The 24,735-nt window shown below is 41.4% G+C and overlaps 1 protein-coding gene across 1 annotated transcript in view; it reads right to left on the bottom strand.

Annotated features, from left to right (window-relative positions):
- Positions 1-23,302, bottom strand: part of lrch2 (leucine-rich repeats and calponin homology (CH) domain containing 2) — a 30,481-nt gene extending 7,179 nt beyond the window's left edge. The window contains exons 1-17 of the mRNA XM_069668701.1: positions 22,978-23,302; positions 13,176-13,320; positions 12,828-12,954; positions 12,629-12,734; positions 11,804-11,940; positions 11,487-11,617; positions 11,256-11,343; positions 8,836-8,932; positions 8,613-8,710; positions 8,412-8,479; positions 5,947-6,051; positions 5,362-5,430; positions 4,739-4,801; positions 4,301-4,349; positions 4,038-4,178; positions 3,463-3,513; positions 3,292-3,355 (exon numbers count right to left, since the gene is read on the bottom strand). Of these exons, the coding sequence (XP_069524802.1) occupies positions 3,292-3,355; positions 3,463-3,513; positions 4,038-4,178; positions 4,301-4,349; positions 4,739-4,801; positions 5,362-5,430; positions 5,947-6,051; positions 8,412-8,479; positions 8,613-8,710; positions 8,836-8,932; positions 11,256-11,343; positions 11,487-11,617; positions 11,804-11,940; positions 12,629-12,734; positions 12,828-12,954; positions 13,176-13,320; positions 22,978-23,302 (1,864 nt within the window). The remainder of the gene's footprint in view (positions 1-3,291; positions 3,356-3,462; positions 3,514-4,037; positions 4,179-4,300; positions 4,350-4,738; positions 4,802-5,361; positions 5,431-5,946; positions 6,052-8,411; positions 8,480-8,612; positions 8,711-8,835; positions 8,933-11,255; positions 11,344-11,486; positions 11,618-11,803; positions 11,941-12,628; positions 12,735-12,827; positions 12,955-13,175; positions 13,321-22,977) is intronic.
- Between the last annotated feature and the right edge of the window lie 1,433 nt (positions 23,303-24,735).

Genomic DNA, 24,735 nt, shown 5'->3' with positions numbered 1-24,735 from the left:
GGGAATCACCTGGTAACTCACTTGGTAACTCCCGATATGCGTTACAATAAGCAATACGATACGCGCTACGATACGCGCTACGATACACGATACGATACGCGATACGATACGCGATACGATATGTGATATGTGGCCCACGATAATGATGATATCACAAGGAAAATTGTCTGCAACTCTTTGCCCATGATGGTTGCACCATGTCGAGGTGTAAGCAAGCCAAGCCGCAGCACATCAACTCAGATGAGCCTGCTTCTTTGGGAAATGGTAATCTTCAAGTTGATTCTGTGATAATTGATATATTGCAAGACAATCATATAATGTTACATCACAATACATGACTAACTTCTTCGGCCAATGAATTCCCGTCCACGTTACCCTTATTCATGTCATGTCATGCCGTCGCAAGGACTCATGAAGTAATGACGCGGTGAGTCACAATAGCAGTGAAATCTGTTTGGAGCACCGTATATTTGTAAATTAAAACATCAATATTTGGCGCCAGCCTATCAATAATTGTATTGCACGTATGGATATTTTGTCCCACCCCTATTAAATATGAGCTTCACCTCAGCCAACTACAAAAGTTAAATGCTTATTACACATTAATGCATGATTGATGTTGATCTCATGGCGTTCATAGGGGGCATTTTTCAGCATAAAGTCAGAGTTTATTTAAATAGATCATTTAAAACAACCACGGTTGATCAAAGTGCTGCACAGGCTTAAAACACAATATCAAATAGAAGAACCAATATACGTAAAATGAACAATAAAAACACAATAAATAAGATGAGATATGGTTGCATAATAAAATGTCAAGCTAAACCCGAATTAAAAGCCAACACAAAGAGGTCGGTCTCAAGTAAGGATCAAAAACTTTCAAGGGTCTGAGCGGTTCTGAACAGGTAGACTGTTCCTGTGATGTGATCATGTCGTCTCTTCCCACTCAGAAGACGGGCAGCTGCATTCTAGACCAGCTGTAAGCGACGAAGAGATGACTGATCTACACCAACATACAAGGAGTTACAATAATCCAACTCTCAAATGACTCTCAAATTCATTTGGAGGAAGGTAGGCCTTTAGCTTCCTCAGAAGTCTCAGTTGAGAGAAGCTTGTCTTTATAACAGAGCTAACCTGTTTGTCAAATTTGAACAAGCTGTCAAAGATCACTCCAAGATTTTTGACAGAAGGCCGGCTGTAGGAGGCTAACGGGCCAAGAACGCTATCAACGTTATCCAGGATTTCAGGTTTTCCAAATATAATGATTTCAGTTTTCTTTCGTTGAGATTCAAGAAATTGAACTCCGTCCATGATTTAACGTCGTTAAAACAGACTAGATTTAAACAGATAGATGAAAAGAAATGTTGTGTTTTTAAAAAATGGACCCTTTGGGAAGCATAGGGAAAAGAGAGTGGGGCCTAGAATGGAGCCTTGAGGGACCCCACAACCAAGTGGGGCCCAGATGGATGGAAAAAGTTCTCTCTGACAGCAAACCATTTACCAGAATCTGGTGATGCAGATTCTTGAATGCAGCAGTCAGGTCCAAGTTTCCAAAGTCAACAGTGAATCATTAAAAACTTAAAAGTGCTGTGACGTGATTTTAAACCAGACTGAAGCTTTTCCAAATGCCATTAAAATCCAGGTGTGGTTGGAGTTGCTTTATGACTACTTTCTCTAAAACTTAACAAAGAAAAGGAAGCTTTAAATTGGCCTGAAGTTGAAGAGAACGGATGGGTGGATACTGTGCTTTTTGATAAAGGGCTGCACAACTACGTGTTTAAAAACAGTTGGAACAGAGCCTGAGGTAAGGGAGGTGTTTATCAAACTCACAATGCATGACCCAACAGTGTTAAAAACGTCCTTTAGCAGTCTTGGAGGAATACTGTCAAGGGGATAATTTGATAAAATGCATAAAGCAATTTTACATTTGATGCATTAAGTACATTTTCACAATGTACTTACAAAGCACTTGTTGAAGTACTTTTGAGCATCTTTAGCGCACTTTAAGTACTAATACCTAAAAAAGGAAAAGATCTAAATACTTCAATCACTGGTTAAAAAGAAAAGAAAAAAGAAGCTATCAATCATGCGCATTTATCGTTATAAATAACGATGAGATCACACTGGCATGTTATGAAGTGCACCTAAATAAAGATCACGAGGAAAAGACAAAGAGCCGTCCTGTTGTACCTTGTCCTTGAGTGCTAATGCAATGACAGAGAACAGATCAACAGTTCTTCAGAAACCTTCCCCACTTCCAGAGAAAACTGCTGGGACTCCACCTAGAAAATATTTTGGCTATGTGTTCACTTCATTATCGAGATGAGCCTCTGGTGAAAGTGGAGCACTGGCACAGTGATCAAAAACCCTTCATTTTCTTTTTCTTTTTCAGTGCAAGCCAAGTGCACCATTTATAGACTAATAGGTAGTCCCATTGATTTAAAGCATCCTCAGTAAAACAGACGTTTTAACTGCGTTTAACACGGGGAAGACCATTATTTCTATTTCCAAAATACCGTTTTCGTTTTGGTATTTACCCATTTTTAATTATTAATTGAAGGAATTCTTAGCCGATTTTTAACCTTATCTCTCACTTATCAGGTATAGTTTAGACTCCTTTAGTTCTTACAGACGTTCTCATCAGAAAAATCTGTTGTTCTCCAACCAACTACGCCATCATTTCACGTAGTCAGACATTTCAGTTCAGTTTGAATTGCATGATAGTTGCACTACAAGCAGTGCTAATGGCATCAAGATATATGAAGGATGTAGGGGACAAGGATACATCTGACAGCTTTTTGTCTGACTTGTACATTCAGCCGCATTTATTCGAGCAAGAGTATAAAAGCGTAGAAATGCAGAAAGGTTGCAACTGCTTGCACGCAATGCATCCTGGTAGATGTAGGCATTGCAGACACGGCTCTGTAAGTAGGAGAACTCAGCTTCTCGATGAGAATAGCACGCACTGATTAATTTGTTGCTTTTATTGGATATGTTTACCACAAACAAAGATTGGACATCCACGAATAAACTCCCTTCAAGCTTCTGAAAATATAAAGTCTTAAGTGTTTACATCCTGTGTCTATTTAATTATTAAGTCATACAAAGGGACATGATCTGTTGTCATGCTTGACCGGCATTTGCTCACGTGTTGGTGCATATTTAAAACACAATAACCCTGTGACAGGCTATTTTAAACCCTAGCTTTAACACTGCGGAAAGAAGGAAAAATCACAAAGCTATTAAGCAAACACACAAGCCAAGTCAATAAAGTTAGAGCCTGTGCAATACCTGATCTTGGCTTTAGTCCAAACACTGTCAGAGTGGTGCTGAAGTCACCGCTACGCAAGCCCTCCTGGAGACAAAAAAACACACCCAAAACAATCAGTGGCATTGTCAGAGGATTGAAGATGTTCTGACGTGATAAGATTTTTATCCACACGGGATGATTGTTATACCAACCTCACAGTCATCGTTTCCGCTGGAGCTTTTCCGAGCACTCTGACACTTATACTGCCGGGAGAAGATAAACAAACATTTTACATGCTGCGTGTGTGATGATGATTATGATCATAATAAACCATCAACCTTTACAGCAAAAAACTTACTTAAGGACTCTGTTATTATCTGATGCACATAAAAATGAACTTTTATGTTAAGGTAACAGTAAAAGTCTTAATGCCACCTTTTAAACCACACACAAACAAAAATGTTCTCCCACCAATGTTCGAGTAATGCAGATCATTGTGGCCGAGATTCTGAGATACCTGCCTCAGAAACGTTTGACCCCGATACAAAGGAACAGGATGGAATTTTTAGTACTCACGATATTAAACAAACCCAACGGCAGTGAATGCCACAAACAAACACAGTAAATCTGTTCACACCCACAGCAACTGCTACTGTAGCAACAGCAATTAAAAAGTCTGAGGGTGAGACTTTATCTTCAGGCAACCTTTGAGGTGTGTTCTGTAGAATATCCATTTAGAAAAAGCCATAAATCAAACCGCTGCGGTGACAGGAAGACAAGTGCACACCTTGAGATAGTCTTTTCTCAGGTACTTGTTCCTCCTGCGGTCTTCATTCTGGTTAAGCACAGGCGGGACTTCAGGCCACTTTGGTTCTGAATCTGTGTGATCTGTTTTCAGGCTGCCATCGAAGGAGCAGGAAGAAGAAGGCTGTGGAGGCAGATGGTTCAAGTTATAGTTATTATCTGAATACTCCAGATAGAAAAATCAGATGAGGAAAGAGAGGAGTGAACACAAACAAAATAAATAACAAACAGAAGAAGCTTTTGTACCTGTCCACTCAGCACCGAGGCTCCACTGCTTCCTTCATCCAGAGAAGCACTAGGATAAAAACAAAAGTGTCATCATATGACTCCTTTAAAATAACCTTAAAGACACCATGGGCATAATGCAAGAACTGTTTCATATCACCATCCTATATGTCTCTCTCTGGGACCACTTAAACTAGATATATACAAAATAAAATGGATTAAAATGTAACCTCATATAAACTGTATCTATCAGTCCCTCCAGGAAATTGCAACATTCCCACATGTTCCACAAATTTGACCGATCATCTGATTTCCTCTCGTGTGATTTAATTTTCATTTTTTAACAAGGGCAGGCTGTTATTGTTTGCTGAAATGATTAGCCTTTCAAGTCATTTATCAAGCAGGAAAGCCAGACAAAGCATGAGAATCTGTCGTGATCCGATGTGGTTCAGTACGTACCTACGAGCGGTCTGAGGCGGGGGCCTCGGTTTGCTGCTGGAGCTCCCAGAATGACTTAAGAACCTGCAGACCGAAACAGATGCAGGCGCAGTTACAGTCACTGCTACCACAGCGATGACTCATGTTGCATGATGTATGTGGATTGTTCCAGGATTACTCACCGGCAGCAGTAACAATTTATGACACGTGATGCGTGCAGTTTAACAATGGTTTACCGTCATGCTTATGAATGGCATGGCAAAACAATATAAACTAACTGGGCTGAATCCATTTCAATGGAAATTTTGGCAATTGAGCAACAAAGGTCAATCCATCTGCACAATGGATATCTTCAATATCAAAAGCGGTTGTTTACAAGCATTGTCTTCCTTCTAACACCAGCCATTATTCACACAATACCAGTTATATGGAAACATGCGCTCATTCAACCTCTTATTTGGAAACACTTTGACCCATTCAAGATAAGAAACAGCTTGGATTTCCTCATACTCAGTCATACAGGACAAAACCCTAATACGTAAGGGAAATTCTGTTTTTAATAGCATCAATTGTGTTGGTGTGTTTAACATGACCAGTGTAAAATCCAAGCTATCTGTAAATGCCGATAAATTAAGTCCCTCTACCTGTGAGCCCGGCCGGTCACTCTCCGTCGGTGGATGAGACTCTCTGCTCTGCAAATAAGGGACCGCCGTCTAGAACATCAAAGGTGCAGCAGGTGAGAGGTGAGAGAAAGCAGGGACAAGAGGCGATCAACAATCTTCTCTTCAAGCTTTTAGTCTAACCAATGGGAGCGTCACACATGACTGTTCATGTTACAGACTGAGTGTGAGTAAATGGAGGTGTAAACTGATGTCAGTGCAGAGTGTGTCATTAAATGGAGATAAAGTTGTAGCTGAAGTTCAGGAGCAGGACCACACCTCAATCACTCATTTCCTGTCATGTGCGGATATAAGCATCACCGCCTTTTTCACCTGTCCGTGCTCGTTTCTCGTGCCCCACCCTCCCTCCCCTCCTTTCCTCTTTCCTTAGGGGTCCGCCAGCCCGGGAGCTGCTGCTGATCCCCAACGAAGCCTTCCCCACACCGCAGCCATCTTCATGTATCATTATTATCCTCATATTCAAATTGTTTCACATTCTATCGTACGGTCCAAATGGTGTGGTCCTTACTCGTGAAGTATGGGATGGCTTATTTGTTAGAAACCACAAACCGATTCTGCTGCTCCTGCTGCAAGAGCTGAACAGCAATCTTCCTCAGATCCAGCACTTCCTTCAGCTCATCATCCTCTTCCTCAACTAGCTGCTCCTTATCAGAACTGGGAAAACGTCACAATCGGTTAGTGTCTTCAGACAGTGCACACAGTCTGACTCACAAGTGTAGCTGAAACAATAAATCAGGCACAACTGTCAGGAAACAAAAGCCTCATAGATATACAGATAGTCATGTGTTGGCTGTAAACTAAACGGTTGTCTTAACTCACCGGTTACACCGGTTGTGGTTTTGCAACATTTTTCAAATCACCCAAATTGATCGCAGATGTTTTAGACCGACTGGCTGCACAATGCGTGTTCATAATTGATGCTTTAATTGCAGATTGACCTGCAGTCGTCTGCGGTCACAGTAGGTTGGTATTCAAACTGAGGCAATCTGCATTTGCTTGCACAGATGCCTGCACATGGGGTTCACCCTCTACTTAAATAATTAAACAGTCAACTTACATAACCACTAGTAATTACTGCGGGCAGCATTCAACTCTGTATGGAGGATGTGTTTTTGTAGCCTGCATCGCCTGAATGGCATAATTCATTTAGAAAAAAAACCCTTGGCTTTAATATCATCAGGTTCCTTTTTTAGCTTTGTATTGTTTAAAGAGGGGGTATTATGCTGTTTCACATTTTAAGACGTATATATAATATTACAATGTTGGATGTCCAGACTAAACATGGGTGAAGTTTCAAATCTGTAGGTCAAAGTATGTTAGAGTAATACCCAGGCTTCTCAGCTCAGTCTGCAGGCTGCTGTGAACGCCAGTTTTCACAAAGTGCAGCCTCAGCAGGCTTCAGAGAGCTGGCCAATCAGAAGAAAGCTGGCTTGAAGGGGCGAGGTTTCTTAAAGGGACAGAGCTGACTGAGTTGTTTCAGGCAGAGGCTGTATGAGGGCCTGCTCAGAGCACCAGTGTGAGAAAAATGTGGAGTTTTTTTAACTGTAAATGATGCTGAGCTACTCCACAGGTATCACAGAGTGAAATATGAAGCTTGAAATTAGCACAATACCCCCCTTTAATATTTCAAAATTAAGGTGAATGAAAGATAAATCAGAGACATCAATCACAAAAAGTTAGATCAGGGGCACAATCACACGTGTGAATCATACACTGAACAAACAGTAGTTTCGGTGTCCTGAAGAAATCCTTGTTCAGGATTCTGAAACTATTGTATTATGTTCACTGTGCAATATATTTATCTCTACCGTTTGTGCGCTTATATTTATTTCTACTGTATATCTTTCTTATTTTATTTCTTTTTTTGCACCACAAGAGTTTTCTATTAATTTTGTTGTACACTGTGTGTGTATAATGACAACAAAAGCATTCAATTCAATTCAATATAAGAACTGGACGTGGCCTATTGGCTTCAAAAGTGAATAATACCCCTTTTCGCACCTGGTTCTAGTTCTGGGCTGGTTGGTACCTTTGTTTTTATGTAACATTGAGCAAATGTTTTATAACAGGTGTTCTGACATCCCAGGCCTCAATAACATCCAAATATTATCAGAATCTTGCAGTTAAAAACGTTTTGTCTTAGTTTAAGTTTTAACGTCACAAGAGCTTTTTTTAAATGATAAACATCCTGAAAACGTTTTTTGAAAATTAGATTAAAACATTTTCTTTCAAATGTAATTAGAACTTGTAGGTAATGTTAGCCAATGTTAACGTTCCCTGCTAGCTTGGTTGGTCTAAATCCCTTATTTCAAGTCTTTTTCAGTAAAGCATGAAGTTCATTTTGTGAATTATAGTCTTTGTATGCTTTAGTGCCACTGTGATTTCTCAAGACAGAGAGGCAGGAAATGCTTAGCCACCCTCTTGTCCAAATACGGTCACTTCTGGTTCCAAAACTCCAAGATGGGGACACAAAAATACCAAACTTGAGCAATACAAATGTTAGTTCACACACCAATGGGTGATGTCACATTTCCACTTCAGTACAGCCAGGCAAATAACCATTCTTGCAAAGGTTAAATTGGCATTTTTGCAGCCAGTTAGTGGGGTCAACCACGCATACATCTTTGCATTTGGTTGATGCTGACAACTTCTCGGTCAAAGTTCACCACAGTTTACTGAAACAGGAAGTGGAGATGCATGCCACAGGGAGCAAATGCTTTATTCACCGCTTTGCTCACAAGTAATGGAAGTGAAGAGGAGGCAAACGGCTGCAGACAGCTCTGTGCATGCTATTTGCTTCTAATTGTAAACTTGTAAATGTGACAACCAGCTGACTCATCCTTTTATGTTTTGCAGCCTCGTGACTCATTTCTGTGAAATGTTGTCAAGAAACTTCCACAGAACTCTTTTTATGTCTTTACACCGAAATTATTTATAAGCATTTAGACTTTAATTAGACAAATCTTGACTTAAGAATCTGTTTGTTTGCCTGCAGTCACGAGTCACAAACTCACCCAGACTCCTCTTTCCAGCAGTCTTTATCTTTGCTTTGGTGAGACATGTTAAGAACTTTCTCCAGTTCCTGAAACACACACACAAACATGCACGCACACACCATGTCAGGAACCAATAACCACACATTGATTTACCTCCTGTGAGCTGATGCTTTGTTGTATCGTGTCAACCATCCTACGCATTAACTGCTTGATTCATACCTTTATACAAGACACATGAGTGCTCTGCTGCCCATCACACTCTGACAGAGCAGGATCCTCGTCGGGGTTTGGCTCTATAAAGTCATAGAGATCCTGATCTGATAGAGGGAGGAAGCATCCGCGTTCATCACATAAACTGTCACATTTTAGGCACTTCATTCAACCACCCCCGAGTCTCTCTTATTGCTTTCAAAGGGAATATGTGATACTTATTTTCGGTAACCTTTGCAAGAATCCATTTTGGAGAGGAGTGAGAGGGCATCGGCACGGGCTGTCTCTGAAATCTGGGAGTGCAGGCTGACAGTGTCGTCGTCTGAAGGCTGCAGGAGAGGAAGAGAAGGTTTGGTTCATTTCAGAATGATTGTGTTGCAGGGTTTGTTTCTGTTTCATGTGTGCCTGGCTGCCTTTCAAACCCTGTGGGAGAAACACTCACTTATCCTGACAAACTTCTCCCTATAAATGTTTCCATCTCTTGCAATCAATGCGTTTGAGGGCCCAGCTGGACCCCCGAAGAAGATTTAGATTTTCACAACAAACTCTTGTTTTTCAGTTTTCTCCATCTGTCCACCATTTGCCCTCCGATAGCTTCCTTACTCAGCCAGTCACCTCTGATCCCCCGCCTGCCTGCACACCTGCTTCCCAATCTACCAAGTGTCCGTGATGCATTCAATTCTTGATAGAAAGTATTTGGCCTATTTGCCAAACTTGGTTGGTCATTGTTTAACATAGCGTAAAGGAGTAATTCAGAATTTTTAAACCTGGTTCCTATTTTTACAAATCTGGGTGTCGAAATGAGTGAGGAACAAAAACTTTTGGAATCAGTTCAGTAGATGAACTCCGCTGTAGCCGCGATACAGCCGATCAAAGTACGTCCACTAAAAGTGCTTGTTTTTACCACTGACAGGCTCTGATTGTTACTCCAGGTGTCCGACATTATGAAAATGATTAAAGATCGTCCATTTTTTAAAGAGTAAGATCCTTTTTGTGTAACCAGAAACAGAAACATAAGTCTCGCCCAAGGAGAAGTCTCGCTCAGAAATCTCACGGGTGGTGAGGTGTTACCTGAACAGGACGGCGGTTCAAATGCCTCATCTCCATCGCCATGGCTTTTGAAATATATTCTGGCAGTCCTCCACGTAAAAAAATCCTCTCTCCGACTCTAACTCACGTTTCCACCGTCCTGTTCACATAACATCTCACCACCCGCAAGATTTCAGAGCGAGACTTCTCCTTGGGCGAGACTTCTGTTACTGGTTACACAAAAATCTTGCTCTTTAAAAAAAGGACAATCTTTGTAGGGGTAATTTCCTTAATGTTGTTGGACACCTGGAGTAACAATCTGAGCCTGTCAGCGGTAAAAACAAGCACTTTTATACCCCTTTCCCACCTAAATTTAGAGTGTAGATGCGGGTTGTTCTGACCCGGGAAGACCAGCTTATAGATGCCGATTTTCTTTCCAGTGGAGTATACTCTTTTCTGCTGCGTCACTGTCTGACGTCACAAATGCGCCCAAAGCAGGGTTAGTAAACAGTGAAGCTGTTACGGTGGTCAGGTCTTTATTGTATCTATTACTCATTCAGTCTGTGTATCAAACTCGGCGCCGTCAAATTTGGAGTGATGTTCGAGCGCTGCTCGGACGGAGACAGGCGGAATTTGTAGCTGAGATGACAAGGAGTCGCAGAAGTTACCGACAAAGCATAGCATGGCACCAGAAAGGGGGCGGAGATTAGCGTGTCAACGCGGGTTTTGAGAGTGATAATTACCCAGGTCTACGGCAGGGTCATTTGACCCGGGTCTGAATGCCGATTGTAACCTTTCCCACTAAGCAAAAAAGCAGAGTGTTAGTGGGTTTAAGTTGGTTTTTTGACCAGTGGGAAAGCGGCGTTTGCCCCAGGGGATTATGTTGCAGCCACTGCGGCCGTATTGCGGCTCTGTTGGAGGCCATCTACTGCACAGATTACTAAAGCTTTTGTTCCTATGAGTCATTTTGACACCCAAATTTGTAAAAAATAGGGTCCAAGTTTAAAAAAAACAAACTTCTCCTTTAATAGTGTATCACAATGTAAAATTCAATTTCTGTACTTTAACATTCATGTATCAAAACATGATGCCTTCAGGTTAATAGTAAATGACATTTACATGCTCCTCATGCCATCAGTAAATGTTGAGAGTTTGAACTCTGACCTTTGTTTTTATGTAACATTGAGCAAATGTTTTATAACAGGTGTTCTGACATCCCAGGCCTCAATAACATCCAAATATTATCAGAATGTTGCAGTTAAAAACGTTTTGTCTTAGTTTAAGTTTTAACGTCACAAGAGCTTTTTTTAAATGATAAACATCCTTAAAACGTTTTTTGAAAATTAGATTAAAACGTTTTCTTTCAAATGTAATTAGAACTTGTAGGTAATGTTAGCCAATGTTAACGTTCCCTGCTAGCTTGGTTGGTCTAAATCCCTTATTTCAAGTCTTTTTCAGTAAAGCATGAAGTTCATTTTGTGAATTATAGTCTTTGTATGCTTTAGTGCCACTGTGATTTCTCAAGACAGAGAGGCAGGAAATGCTTAGCCACCCTCTTGTCCAAATACGGTCACTTCTGGTTCCAAAATGCCATCAGTAAATGTTGAGAGTTTGAACTCTGACCTCAGTTGTCGACAGCCTCTTGTCGCCATTGTCACTACCAATTCCAGAGTCAGGCCCGTGGTTCTTAGTGGGGTAAAAATCTTCCATGCTGGAAAATAAAAACAAACTGCTCAGTGGCTGTAGATTCTGATAGCCTAACATAATGCAGGATATATCGTCAAAAGAGCAGGTGTGGGTGCATTTTGAATGATTAAAGGAGAATAAATGATACAAAAGCAGGTGCACTTGTACCTATCTGTGAGCGGCTGCGGGAGGCAGCGCTTGCCGAGAGAGGGGAGGTCCAGGGTGTCCGGCTTCTTGTCCATCCTACACGCCTGGATGTTCAGGTACTTGAATATGTGAACTTTGCCCTTGAGACAAATCTGAAACAAACAAATGCACTTGAAGTGTCTCTAGAGTTTTTCTGAACACAACAAAGAGAAATATATATTTATTTATCCACTAGATGGAGCAATCGTACCACGTACATGAAAATGTGAGGGGCGTGTCACCTTGACCATACACTATACATAGTGCATGTATACACCATATACACAAAATGCACTAACCTGTGCGGGTGGGGACTGCATAGGATTGTTGTCGAGGATGATGTGCTGCAGCTGCCTGAGTTTCCTGTAGGCTGCGGGGATCTCTGTGATCTTATTGCAGGAAAAGTCAAGTCGGACGAGAGGCAAGTCGGCCAACTCTGCAAGTACGAACGCAACAAGGACAGTTTCATAAACAGATTCTTTAGAGCGTGATGCACAGCTTCAACATGCATATGTGGGAACACAATGTTTTCTTTGTTACTCTTTGGTTACTACTCATCAGTGCTACACCCTCAACTCTGAGCTGTGTCAACACTGGTTGGCTATTTAACAGATTCTTGGCTTATCTGTTATATAAGAAGTAGTATGACTTGTGATGTTTTGTGTTTGTAAAGATGAGGAGGATGGATAAGGCAGAGGCTGATCTCGCAATTCCCATAATGCAACATCTTTATTAGACTCTCCTCGCCTGGTAAACGGCAACATCAAATAAACTCTTTGAAATGTAGATTATTTTCTAATTATATGTCGTCTCAAAGTCCCTCTCTTCTACTTAAGGGTGTGGTCTTGCTGTATTTTTATTTGATTCACTTAAATTCAAATGTAAGCACAAAACGTGAAGACGTTTCTGCCTTACACCTTTACAGTTCAACTAAAGCATTCAAAGTTATTTAGATGGAGTGGTAACATGACAGCTAACACAAGACAAACACTGCAGGGGTGTTTCTCTTGGGTGAGAGGGCTGATACAGTTGCCAAAAAATGTCAAAATAAATCAACTATTGGAGAATTCTCTGGAAAACCTGAGGGAAAGAAGAAACCAAACGCACGCAAGTGATGAACCCACCCTCAGGCAGCATGTGGAGACAGTTCTTCCTGATGTTGAGTTCTCGTAAGGCGTGAAGCCTCCCCACCTGAGTCGGCAGAACCTGGATCTCATTGCAGCTCACGTCCTGCGGGGGGAGACAGAGCGCAAGAAATGGAATGAGTCAGGCAGTATGATACGCACGGGTTCATTCACACCGAGACGCACAAAGACTGCTCACCAGCTCCATCAACTCTTTGGCCTTCCCGATCTCCTCGGGGATGGACACCAGCTTGTTGTTGCTCACAAGCAGAACTTTGAGGGGGAGGCTGAACAAGTATTTTGGCAGAACTGACAGGAGATTTCGGCTGCAGAGAAAGATAAAACAATGACCTACATTTCAAACAGTATACAGAAGCATGTTACAGTGAGCATGTGGTGAGTGGGAATTGAGGAACTGCCTCTCTTTCATGTAAGCATGTTTGCCCTGTTAATGCAGAGGAAGTGGAACAAGCTCCTCATGAGAGAAATAAAACTGAACACATGAGACGAAGCAGGAACCAAACTGAAAGCGCTATCAATGCCCTACCTGATGTCAAGATAAGTCAGCATCTGCAGATTGATAATGGCTTCTGGGATGCACTTGATGCAGTTGTGATAGAGGTTGAGCGACTCCAGGGGGGCGAACAGACACACTTCAGGAGGGATTTCTGTCAGACGATTCTTGGACAAATCTGCAAGACAGAGGAACGGAAGCTGATCAAATATAAAGTATGAAACACACATGTTACAACCATTTTAATATTTCCAAGACCTGGGCATCGTCCATTATGTTTGCTTGAGACAGAAAGTCTAATCAATATGTCTCCTGACGGAGCGATAGGCAGCATGCCTCTTCATCGAACACTGGTCTAAGATTACACCAGAGTCTTAGGCCTGGATGGTCGGAGTGCTACTGGCAGTGTAATATCTCAGTATTTCCAATATCGATCTCACTGGGAGTGGCACAGTAATGGATTAACATTTGGATGAATGGGTGCAAAGTGTAAGAAGTGGCTCCACATATTTTCTGTTGGTTGGAAGATCAGAATCATGATTGTGAAATGATCATAAAAAAGGGAGATGTGGGCTGCTTTATGTGCAGAAGAGAGGTTTTCTGGATAAAGTATAAAAAATATTTAGCTATTTTAAAGGATTTATCTCTTTGAGGTTGTTCACTTTGAGTCATTTGTTATTGGTATATACGATGGCTTAGTTAACTGTCCTTGTGTAACTGAAACACATATTTTCAAACTCAGAAATGTAACATACTGACTTACATTTTACTTACTGGCCTGTTATGTGCCTGCTATATGGAAAAATAGACATTGACATATTTCAGATAAAGTCGAGAGCTAACTGCTTTTTTAAGCCAAATGTAGACAGAGATGCTCAAAGTTTAATGCTAATGCAAGCACGGCAACACCCTTACAGAGACGATACGAACATGTTAATTTTTAGCAGGTATAATACCGGTATTTGGCATATTTGGCATCGTAGCGGGTTACCATGACAACATAAAGTACAGCTGATGGGAATTGCATTACTTTTGCAAGTATTTTAAGTTAAAGTGAAAAGATTTTAATGTAAATAAATGTCTGTTACATCACTATCTATCGCTGAATGAGGTAACACAATGGGGATTGAGCCTATGGCCCACTGATGGAAGCCTTTGCATTTGCAGTATATAGTATTATTATGGACTGGGTGTCTGTGGCGATATTCAAAGAAAAAATCACAAGCGGCGCCCAGTTAGTGACGCGTTTTCCATCAGCCAGCAGTGGTTGGTCTGCCAGAGAGGGTAGGCGGAGCTAAGCGGCTGCTTTTTCACTCTCTGCAAGCGTTGTGAGTAAACAGTAATCTACTATGGCTGAACAAACAAAGAAAAGATGGATGACTACAGATACAACTTCAAAAATAAGTGAAAATCCAAAGAAAAAGAAACAAATTCAACGCTCAGATGAAGGCAAACAGTCTAAAAAGGAAAGCAACTGTCAGTGAGGAAAATATAGAGTTTCAGCCGGAGCCAACGACACTGTCTGGATATCGCCATAGGTGCCGACAAAGAGAACGAAACTGAAATCTTTTTACCAACAGATTGTTTCTATGTATCCATCCCGGGGGGGTTATTAATTACGCATTCAAAACCTGCTGGAAGATACCTTTAAAACACTATGTCAACCTATGTTGGTGCTGGAGGAATAGTCTGTAGGATTCATTATCTGGGAGCGATAAATGTTATAAAGCAATCAATCAGAAAAGTGAAAGTATTAGCATGGGTTGGAAAATGTAGTTTCCTATATTTTCAGATATTCTTTATGTGTTATTAGTTCCATGCAGATGAGACGGTACATGCCGACACTGAAGGAAGAAAGGACGCGCCGCAAGTAAAAATGTGTAACACAGTCAGACCACACTGTTACTCATGTGCTCTGCTCTACTACTGAAGCCAATTAGCTCCAAATTCACAACCAGAATAACAAGAATATGAGCGTAATCTCTGCCCCAGTCGATGAATACGAGCGCAGCCTCTCTCTCTCTCCCATGCCCAAGAGCGTCTAAGTAGAAGAGGACACTCAGGCACATACTGATGGTTAAGCTCATTACTCAGCTGTCAAAATTCCCCATACGCATTCATCACACGTTAAATCTTAATATACATCATCAACCAGACTCATGCTTCCTCTGGGGGTTTATATTTCATGCACGCCTTTTGATCGTGCACAAAGCCTGAGTTAGGGCACATTATTCCTCAGGGCTGCTGAATCACTCGCACGGGCCAGAACATCCGAAGACATTTCAGTGCACACACACTTGTATGCACACAAATCTCTCTCTCGCTCTTTGTGTCTTCTATTAAATAAACCCTCACACAACAGTATTCTATAACTGGAAACAAGCCGGTACGAGGGCAATCTATGAGAACACATATTCAGACTACTTGACATTGTGCAGACTTCACCTTCAGACACATATTGATTAAGCAGCTGCAAATTGGTGTGTGCGCAAGTCTGTGTACGTGTGTGAACGATCCTGTCTTCTGAATTATCTCCGGGTGACACCATAATTAGAGACCTATGTGGGGAGCTGCACAGCCACAGATAAAACACCTTTCAATTATTCAGTCCCACCTTACAGAAGTGCTACATCCGTACTGCTGGGAAAGCAAACACAACTGCACCTCCTTCTCCTTAATGCATGCAACTGCATTTAGCTACCACCCTTTATTAAACAATTAAGCTTCATGGGCTTTACTGAAAGCACTGAAAACACTCACTGGCCTTGTGTTGAGAGGTTTTTGTTTGCTGTGCATGTGTTAGCATAAAGAATATATGATATGTCATATCAGTAGCTTTTATTCAAACTGAATTTAAGCATATTTATGCAAACTTTTCAACCTTTAATCCCTACTCTGCGAGGATACAGGGCGTCACGAGGAGAGCAGAACTGTGTGTCAGTTGCGTCTGTGTCTTTAAATAGGCTCTGATTTCTGATGAGCATTAAATGAGCAACAACAGAGCAGACAGACTCCCTCTGTAGTCGTGTTTCTAAGCTCAGACAGGAGCCAGTAAGCAGAAGTGAGAAGCAGACCATGAGACAGTCGGCAGCACGAAGGGAAAATAGGCCCAGAGGTTAAGGGAAACAGAAATTACCACATGGGGACAGACTAAAGCTGAGGTCACAGGCTATACTTGTTTTCCATTAAGAGTAAATTGTGTTGCTCCCTGAGGCTCGGACCTTGATGCTGTAACCCAGCTGCACACGGACGACTTCCCCACCTCCCTCCATCCGCCCCACAACTGGGGATTCTCCTGTAGCAGTGGAATCATGTGGGTCGATGGGAGATCGGGGATGGGAGGAGGCAGGCTTTGTGAGCCTGTCCATCTCCATCCCCTCTCTCCCTCCTCCAACCCAGACCGTGCACCATCTGCAGCCCACAGTGGGCCTTTTATCCACCTGCTGGTCGACCAGAGCTCCCGCAGGACAGGCTGCGCAAGGCAGACGAGCCCTCCACCAGGGCTCCACTACTATAATCACGCCAAATCAGCAATCCATTCATTTATGTTGCTCGTGCTGTCTGGCTATGACTTCCCATGACACAGCAAACTCTATACGAACAGATATCCTGCTGAGGGCAGGAGGAAATAACCGACCGCAGCCTCTCTATCTGCAAGGAGTTCATGCAGAAAGATTTAAAACAGGAAATATTTGGTTGAAGATTGCATTGAAAAAATACATCCTTAGATCATCCTAAAGCAATAGGGCTAAAATATCACATATGGCATCAAATGCAGAGAAATCCTAAAGGTCCTAACTATAGCATCAGTTTCTCTACATTCTAATGAAAACAGGAAGGGAACATGACACAAACATGATTAATTGGGGTTAATTATTTGCGCCCTGCAGCAGACGTGACCACAGTGTCTGGCTGGCAGGTTTTAGGGTGTGGTGTTGAGCACAGCTGGCCAGCCGTATACCTTCTGTGGGCACAGTGTACCCCTGGGTTTTGATTGAGGTGTTCGATGGTCAGTAAGCTCATGTCTCCTACCATCAATCTGCCCCAGGGGACACCTAATTTACCATATTCACACGGCAGTCAATTTCAGCACACTGTGGGAGTGAGTGGGAAACTCTAATGCTGTATTACTGTTGGGATTAAGGATACAAACCTCATTAATGTAGGGAATCTTAGAGTTATTAATTTCACCTGATAATTCAGGAACTGAAAAAACAATTTACAGTGAAAATTCAGGAGGAGCAGTGGACGGCATTTGAATTTGTAGTCCTGTATGTCATAACCGATTAGCTTTAGCCGATTAGCTTTAGCCGATTAGTTTTAATTCAACCACTTCCTAGCTAACAATATCAATAGCTATCGTTACAATGTCTAACAATATCATTAGCTAGAAATTAATGCCTTTCCTTTTGCCTGGCATAACACTATCAAACAGTAACTTTGACATGTAACCACCTACTAGCTAACAATATCATTAGCTATCGTTACAATATCTTACAATATCATTAGCTAGAAATTTAGCCTTTCCTTTTGTCTGATATAACACTCTCAAACCGTAATTCTAGCATTCAACCACTTCTTAGCTAAAAAATTTTAATTAGCTAGGAGTTAATGCTTTCCTGTCTTATTGTTTTCCAACATTAAACTGAAATATTAGCTTTTAGCTATTTCCTAACAGGCAGTAATGTTAGCTAGGAAGTAGTTAAATGCTAACATTAGCTGTTGTCTGACGATAGCTAATGAGTTATCAAATATGTTGTTTAAACTGAAAATATGGCCTGTTGTGCATCTAGATTTTTACTCTTCATCATTAATGGAACTTGCAGCCCGAAATACAGCAGTATGACAATATCAGAGCATTTGAGAATGATGTCAGCAGAAATTTTAGGACAATTTCAACAACGATGAGATGAACAGGGGAGACAATGAGGCCTTTCTTAAGCATTCACCACTGAGTCGCCCATCTCGAGTGTCACAGAATAACCGTTAGTAAAGGGCCAGTCTGGGGTGAGTGCCCTACATGTGTAGCTGATGGATGGTGATGGAGTCGTTGGGCCGGGCAGACGCTTCTGTGTGAGGTTTGGCCTGGGGGAGTCTCTCTGGATCAGCTGTATTTGCTCAGTTACTTTGTGGGGGGATGTCTGTTGATGCTCACACGGAGGGTTTAATTTTCACTCTAGTTCTCACTGACTTGGTCCATATATAGTCCACACAAAATACCTCCCCAGTTTAATATGTTACTTTACACATAATGTAGACACTTGACAGCCTTATACTGACAACACACACAAGCAGACAGATTCATTTGTACACAATTGTAAGCATACAGAGACAGATTATTATCAATTTATAGATACATTTTAATGTTCACATAAGTTATGAATTTGTTATATTAAAAATTATCTAAAAATTAAGTTTTCTTCCAAAGTATATAGTAGAGTATGTCTCCAACCTTCAGAATTGCTAGCTGGATTTGACCCATATACTGCTCTGTAAATGAGGGCTGTGCACTAAACTACGCACTTCAACAAAGTCACACATAAATTACGTAACTGCTAACTTCTGCTCCAACAAAGTGTTCTTTAAAATATGATTACATACAGTCATTTTAAAATTTTTGTTTGCAATTGATTTGTATAAATTTACTTCATGAATGTAGGTTACCCTTAAATTAAGTTTAAGGTTATTTGTCAAGGGCACACACCAAACCAATGGTGGTTCATATACTCCAATGTGGTGGTTATCTTTATTGCATTGTTACTTTAATAGTTTTTTATTCTTAAAGATTACCACAACATTACCATATAATTAGTAACTATCCGTATTTTACGACATTATACTATAAATCATTGCTTGATTAATCAAATAAAATAGCTAAACCACACATAAAACCATAATGACAACAGTTACAAGTTGCAGCCCTGAAATGAACTCAAGCTAGCACATGAAAACTAACAATTAAATTAATTTGATGTTTTGTAACATTATAAGACTTGTCTATAAAGCTGGCCTTATTTCCTAAGAAGGTTCTTTTAACTCTGGGGCTTGTGTACATGTCATTCTTTCCCATCCAGCTCTCTTAAAATAACTTCTAATGAATCTCAAGACAAATGTGAAGTTCAATGAGCTTCAGTTATTTACGAAACAAGGTGTGGTATTTCTAACAACCACCACTGTAGAGGATAATCTCCGATACGCACTTACTTCATCATCTGTTTCATAAAGAGGAAACAGACAGAAAACCTAGAGCATATAAGGAGTTATTAAAACCTCTTATTCCCGTCGTTTTATTACACAAAGTGAGTAAAATAAGAAGCATCACGAGGGACATTCTTTATTTAGATGTGTAACTTCAGTTTTGGTCATGAAATCTCATTATCCACTCATACAACAGTAGCGACTTCCCTGTGATAGCTGCGGCTTTGTGTTCCTGCCGACAGGTATGCATATGTCTTGTCTAGACATGCAGAGGGACGTAATAGAAGAAGCCCTGAGGGGAGAAGCAGCAGTTGGGAGTGTGGATTTTTTTCATATTGAGCAGATCCCATTCTTTGTGTTGTATATTATGTATGTCACGTAGAAAAAGCTATTTCTTGGGGGCACTTCTTTTCAGTACAGCCTCCCAGCAGCGCCTGCTTTTGTTCACAGAGCACCAGTGATACTGAAAGATGGGACAGGCAGCCAGAGTGATTTAATGGATTATAAGTAAGAGGGAGCACAAAGTATGAGAAGCTCAGTGCAGTGCTGTGTTGTGATTTGTTAATTGCCAGGCCTCTTTCTGAATAAGTTAGCCTGCAGTGTGCTTGTACTTTAATGAGCTGTGACATTTAGGGTATTTACACTAGTAAATTATTAAATCTAAGTATGCCAGTGCATGATACTTGTCCTTGGCGAGATCGTCCTTCACAAGCTGCCTTCAAGGACTTCTCAGGAATGTAGCATAAAGAAGCAGTGTGAGATTCACTTGGAGTTTCAGCTCAAAACATGGAATATTAATTATGCCACCTGCTCAGCAAACTCTCCATGGTACACCATGGAAGTTTGGACATGATATTGACAGTGAATATCGCAACTTTTGGTTTGTTCTTGGCTGTCAACAGCTAGCAACAAAAATCACACGTCCTTATTTTCTTTGACCTCACAGATTGGTTGTTAAATACTAAACCAAAGCATTCGTAGATGATACAAAGATGTGAGACAAGGCGATAGATTTGTAGTCTGGAGAAAGAGTTTGTGCGGTGTTCATTTTTGGTGCAGAGTCTCGAAAAAGAGAAAAGAAATAAAATACATTCAACATCTCCTGCATGACCCACATTCCTCAGTATTCTGTAAATAAGTCATTATGTTCCCTCGGAAAGCAAACAAAGTTGTGGGTTTAAAATTGTTTGTTGATTCCTCAGAGCGACAACATACACAGCACGGCAGCTTTGTTGTATGTCTGTAAACACTCTGCATGGTGCTGCAGTGTTTGTACCCTCTGGGGCAGGGTAATGGCAGGCTGGGGCATGCTGGGAAATGAACCTGAACATCTGCCCAGGTTGATGCCCCTCTCCTCAGCCCCTCTCCAAGGTCGGGGCTCTTTCACTTCCTCATGGGAAAACAAACTGAGTGGAGACAAACTGCCAGTCGCATACAGCAAACAGACACCCCTGTGTGAGCAGGCCTCTCCTTTCACACACTGCAGCCTTCTGCTGCTCATTAGTCAGACGTGGGCCACTCAGTCAGAGCCCAAAGCCCATTTTACTTCAAAAACAACCAACGGGTTAGATTGAATTTATAATTACACCCAATTAATGGTGAGATACCATGCTGTTGGTTTAATTAATAGTCCAGCTCTAAATATTCCACAGACAAACAGCTTTAGATTTTTTAGAATTAAATAAAGAGCAAAGAACAGTTTGATCATTTCTTCTCTATTTAGAAAAATAAAGTTCCCCTGGGAGAGGAAAGGATTGACATTCAAAACCTTCAGATACTGGACAGAGAGAGCTAAGAACAGCTTGGCATCATTGGATGAGTCTTGATTGCATTATTCAATCTTGTTTCATTCAGTTGAGAGTCTCCTAATGTGATAGATCCATTCAAATATAAAGGCTGCATGCAGCATTGTAAAGCAGCATAGTAAAGCTGACATATAGTGTGCTGCTGTAAGGTGTGATCTGTCTTTGCACGTCTGAAAGTGAGACCTCCCTCCGGCACTCCTTTTATTCAAGACGCCGAAATGAAAATGTGAAATTTAAGTGAAAAGACGGTGAAGGGATTAGTTACAGTGAAAGCATGAGATGAAAGGTGTGACAGAAATGTGTCAGATCTCTTTTGATTACTCAGTGTCATATACCATGCACTCATCATAGCAGCAACAATACATTTGGACAGCACTGTTTCAGGTAGAGATCTTTATAACAGTATATTATAACAAGCGTGCATTATATTTAGAACAGCAGTCCAGAAATAGTGCATACCAACTTCCTGTTATATGTGTCTCTGAACTGAAAGGCAGCCTTTGCACAATATTCAGCACGTCAGCTCTTCAAAGCAGAGACATAAAATTAGGTGTTTCACACGGTTCATGCACAAGCGATTTAAAATGGCAGCATTGTATACCATTATATAATTCATCACCTAATAAAATTCACGTCTGCTTGGAAAGCAGCAAATGCAAGCAGGAAAGAGGTGTCATCATCTTTATACATTTGGATAAGAAAAGCAATTCTTGTCAAAAATGTCGGCTTAATATTAACCACACCTGCTACTTATTCATATTTTGTCCCAATGTGTTTAATTCAGTCAGTTTTCAAAAAGGTTGGGAGCAAAATTTTGAAGCAGAAAATGTGAAATCCCTTGGGGTAGGGGCTCAAATCAGAGGCTTGCCATCAGCTGTCCATGCTGGAGTAGCACCATATGGTATATGTGGACATCTCAGATGAGGAAACTATCACTGAGAGATCAAGCATAATTGAGATGTCTAAGATAATGAAAAAGAGTGATTTATGATCATTAGGAAATAAACCACTATGTCTCATACAAATGAGCAGCCTATATAGAGTAGCCTTTCATAAACGTGAGGCTGTTACTGACCTACTGCCTTGATTCTGTGGAGAAAAGCAGTGAAATTCAAAACCAAAGTGCAGCCATCAGCCTGCATGTGAAACCAAAAGCAGACATGCGTCTTCCTCCTTTATGACACATGATGGGCTATATGCTCATATGCACCCAGGCAGGCAGGCGTGCATGCAGGGGGGTGAGGCTGCAACTACACTGCATCTTTTGTCTGGCCGAAAATGAAAAAAGAAAAAAAAAAAGAGCATGAAGGTGTAGCCTATCACATGCTCAGCGCAAATTATATTCAATGAGCAAGATCTACAACCAAGCCTCTCGGTTCATTCATATTCTGCTCCAGCACGGCAGAAGCCCCGGTGCCAAATGTACTGCGGCTCGGTGTGCGAACCGCTGCACAGCGCCTGGTTAGGGTGCGCCTGCCGTCTCATTCATGAGTCTCCAGGGGGGCGAGACTGAAAGGTGCTGGCCAAAACAACCACACAACAGCAGCCGAGCCCTCGTGCAGTAAAGTGGTGTAATATATGAGCCCGAGTGGACAGTAATTACAAACAGGGTGTGTATGTGCATTCACAGACCCCTGCCCAGTAGACGGTATATCCCTTTAAATATTGTCACCTATATATTAATGCGCCCAAATTAGACAGAAATGCACGCACAATGCGGGCGTGCTGCGTTCAAAGACACAAAAATCCGTGAGCACATTTTTAAACAAGCACATTGTCTGTGGCTAACTCGTGGTTTCCTTCCTTTAGTCCATGCACGCACAGCCACCCACCTGCTTGTGTTGTATCCGTCAGATCGTAGCTCATCCCCGGGTACTCCCTCAGCTTCCTGCCGCTCAGGTTCAGGATCCCGGAGCAGACGGCATCCTCCAGAGCCCGGTCCAGGCTGCGGGCCGTGTGGTGCTGCTGCTGCTGCTGGTGCTGCTGTTGCGGGTACTGGCTGATGCCCGGGCTCCAGTGAGGTCCGCTCGGGTAGTGATTGCTTTGTAGAGCCGTGACAGCTCCCACACCTCCCTGACTAGACGCCATTTTCGTAAAAAAGAAATTACTCTTACAATAATAACAGCGCACAGCGGCAGTTTCTCCGCCCATGCGCATACGGGGTACATTCCCGGGACGGACGCTAGGGGATGGGCTTCTTCTGAGGTGGTGCTGCTGCTGCTGGTGATGATGATGATGATGGTGAGCAGGGTTTGGTGGCCATTTTAGGCTTTTAGCCTTCCTCCACCTGCTCACACCAAACTCCCAGCAGGGGCCCCAGTGCAGCGGACAGGGGGCAGGGGACCTTCGTGCAAACCTACATTTAGACTTCCTTACATTCGGCCAACAACGCCTGGAGGGCAGTGGGTGGTTACTGGCAGATTATGATAAATCACTTTGATAAAGACAATATCAGGAGGAGTTATACAAACAATGCAGACTGTCATACGGGGCCACATCAACCTAAATACTGCATGCCTTTACAAAATGCATCAGATAGGTTAAAGAAGATTTTAATTTCATAACTATCAATATCATTCACTGGGTATGCTACATGCTATAGAAAAAATGAAGTGCCAAGAGGCCAGACATTTGAACGTTTTTTGTCAGACCTGTAAAGCTAGGAAATTAATTAGTTAAATATGCTAATTTTTTATCCAAGGCGAGAGGTTGATTATTGATTTTATGAAAACAAAAAATGACTGAGCTAAATAGTCCTCGATGTTAAAACGATGTTTTGACAGCTGAACTGATGTAGCTCTATGGTTGCATCAACGCCATTAGGGTGAAATCTTTTATTGGAAAAAAATTTCGTTTTTTAAAAATATTTTAAATCCCTTTTTTTTTTTTACATTTATATTAACCTTTAAATGATTAAAGGGCTGAACTGAGCTCATTAATGGGCCTGATTTGACCAACAGGCCACAAATTGAATTGGTCTGATCTATAGCTTACTGAGGGCATTTCATTTCCCACACCAGAGGAGCAGCCTTCAACTGCCCAGTGGTCCTCAGGTGGGCTGTGTTTGACCTCTCAGACCAGAAGTTCACTGAGTGCTTCTCTGGTCGACAAAATTGCCGCTCTGCTCAGCCCTATGAGGACTGAAGTACAGTATCAAATATGACACTTGACCTTTAACTCTAACATTGAACAATTCTGTGGTGACCTGTTGTTGTGATGACGGCTCATTCCTCTCAGCTCCATTGTGTCCAACACTTTCAACTTGAGTAGTTTATCCTGAAATCACTTTGAGTTTGACCCAAACAGCCTGTGGGCTAAATGTTGTTGATGTTTTTATAGCCAGAAATGTTTGACTTATGACTGGATATAAATGGAATATGATGGCTGTAATTTAGGATTATTTTAAACAAACCAGCCTGTATTTGATATTTAATATTACACATACACAGCATACAACATACAACTAAATTCAAGAAAGTAACCTTACTGTTAACCGTGTTTATGTTTTCGAATTTTGGAGACCAGTTCATTCATATTTTTATACTTGCTCCTGTTTAGATATCTTATACAGTATGTAGGTTATAATAATT

This window comes from Semicossyphus pulcher, unplaced genomic scaffold (genome assembly GCF_022749685.1).
Source record: "Semicossyphus pulcher isolate SPU_LCO1_2020_fin unplaced genomic scaffold, fSemPul1.0.p SCAF_10, whole genome shotgun sequence".
NCBI classification, from domain to species: domain Eukaryota; kingdom Metazoa; phylum Chordata; class Actinopteri; order Labriformes; family Labridae; genus Semicossyphus; species Semicossyphus pulcher.
Note: the sequence above shows the minus strand (reverse complement) of the source record. Positions and strands in the feature narration are given on the sequence as shown.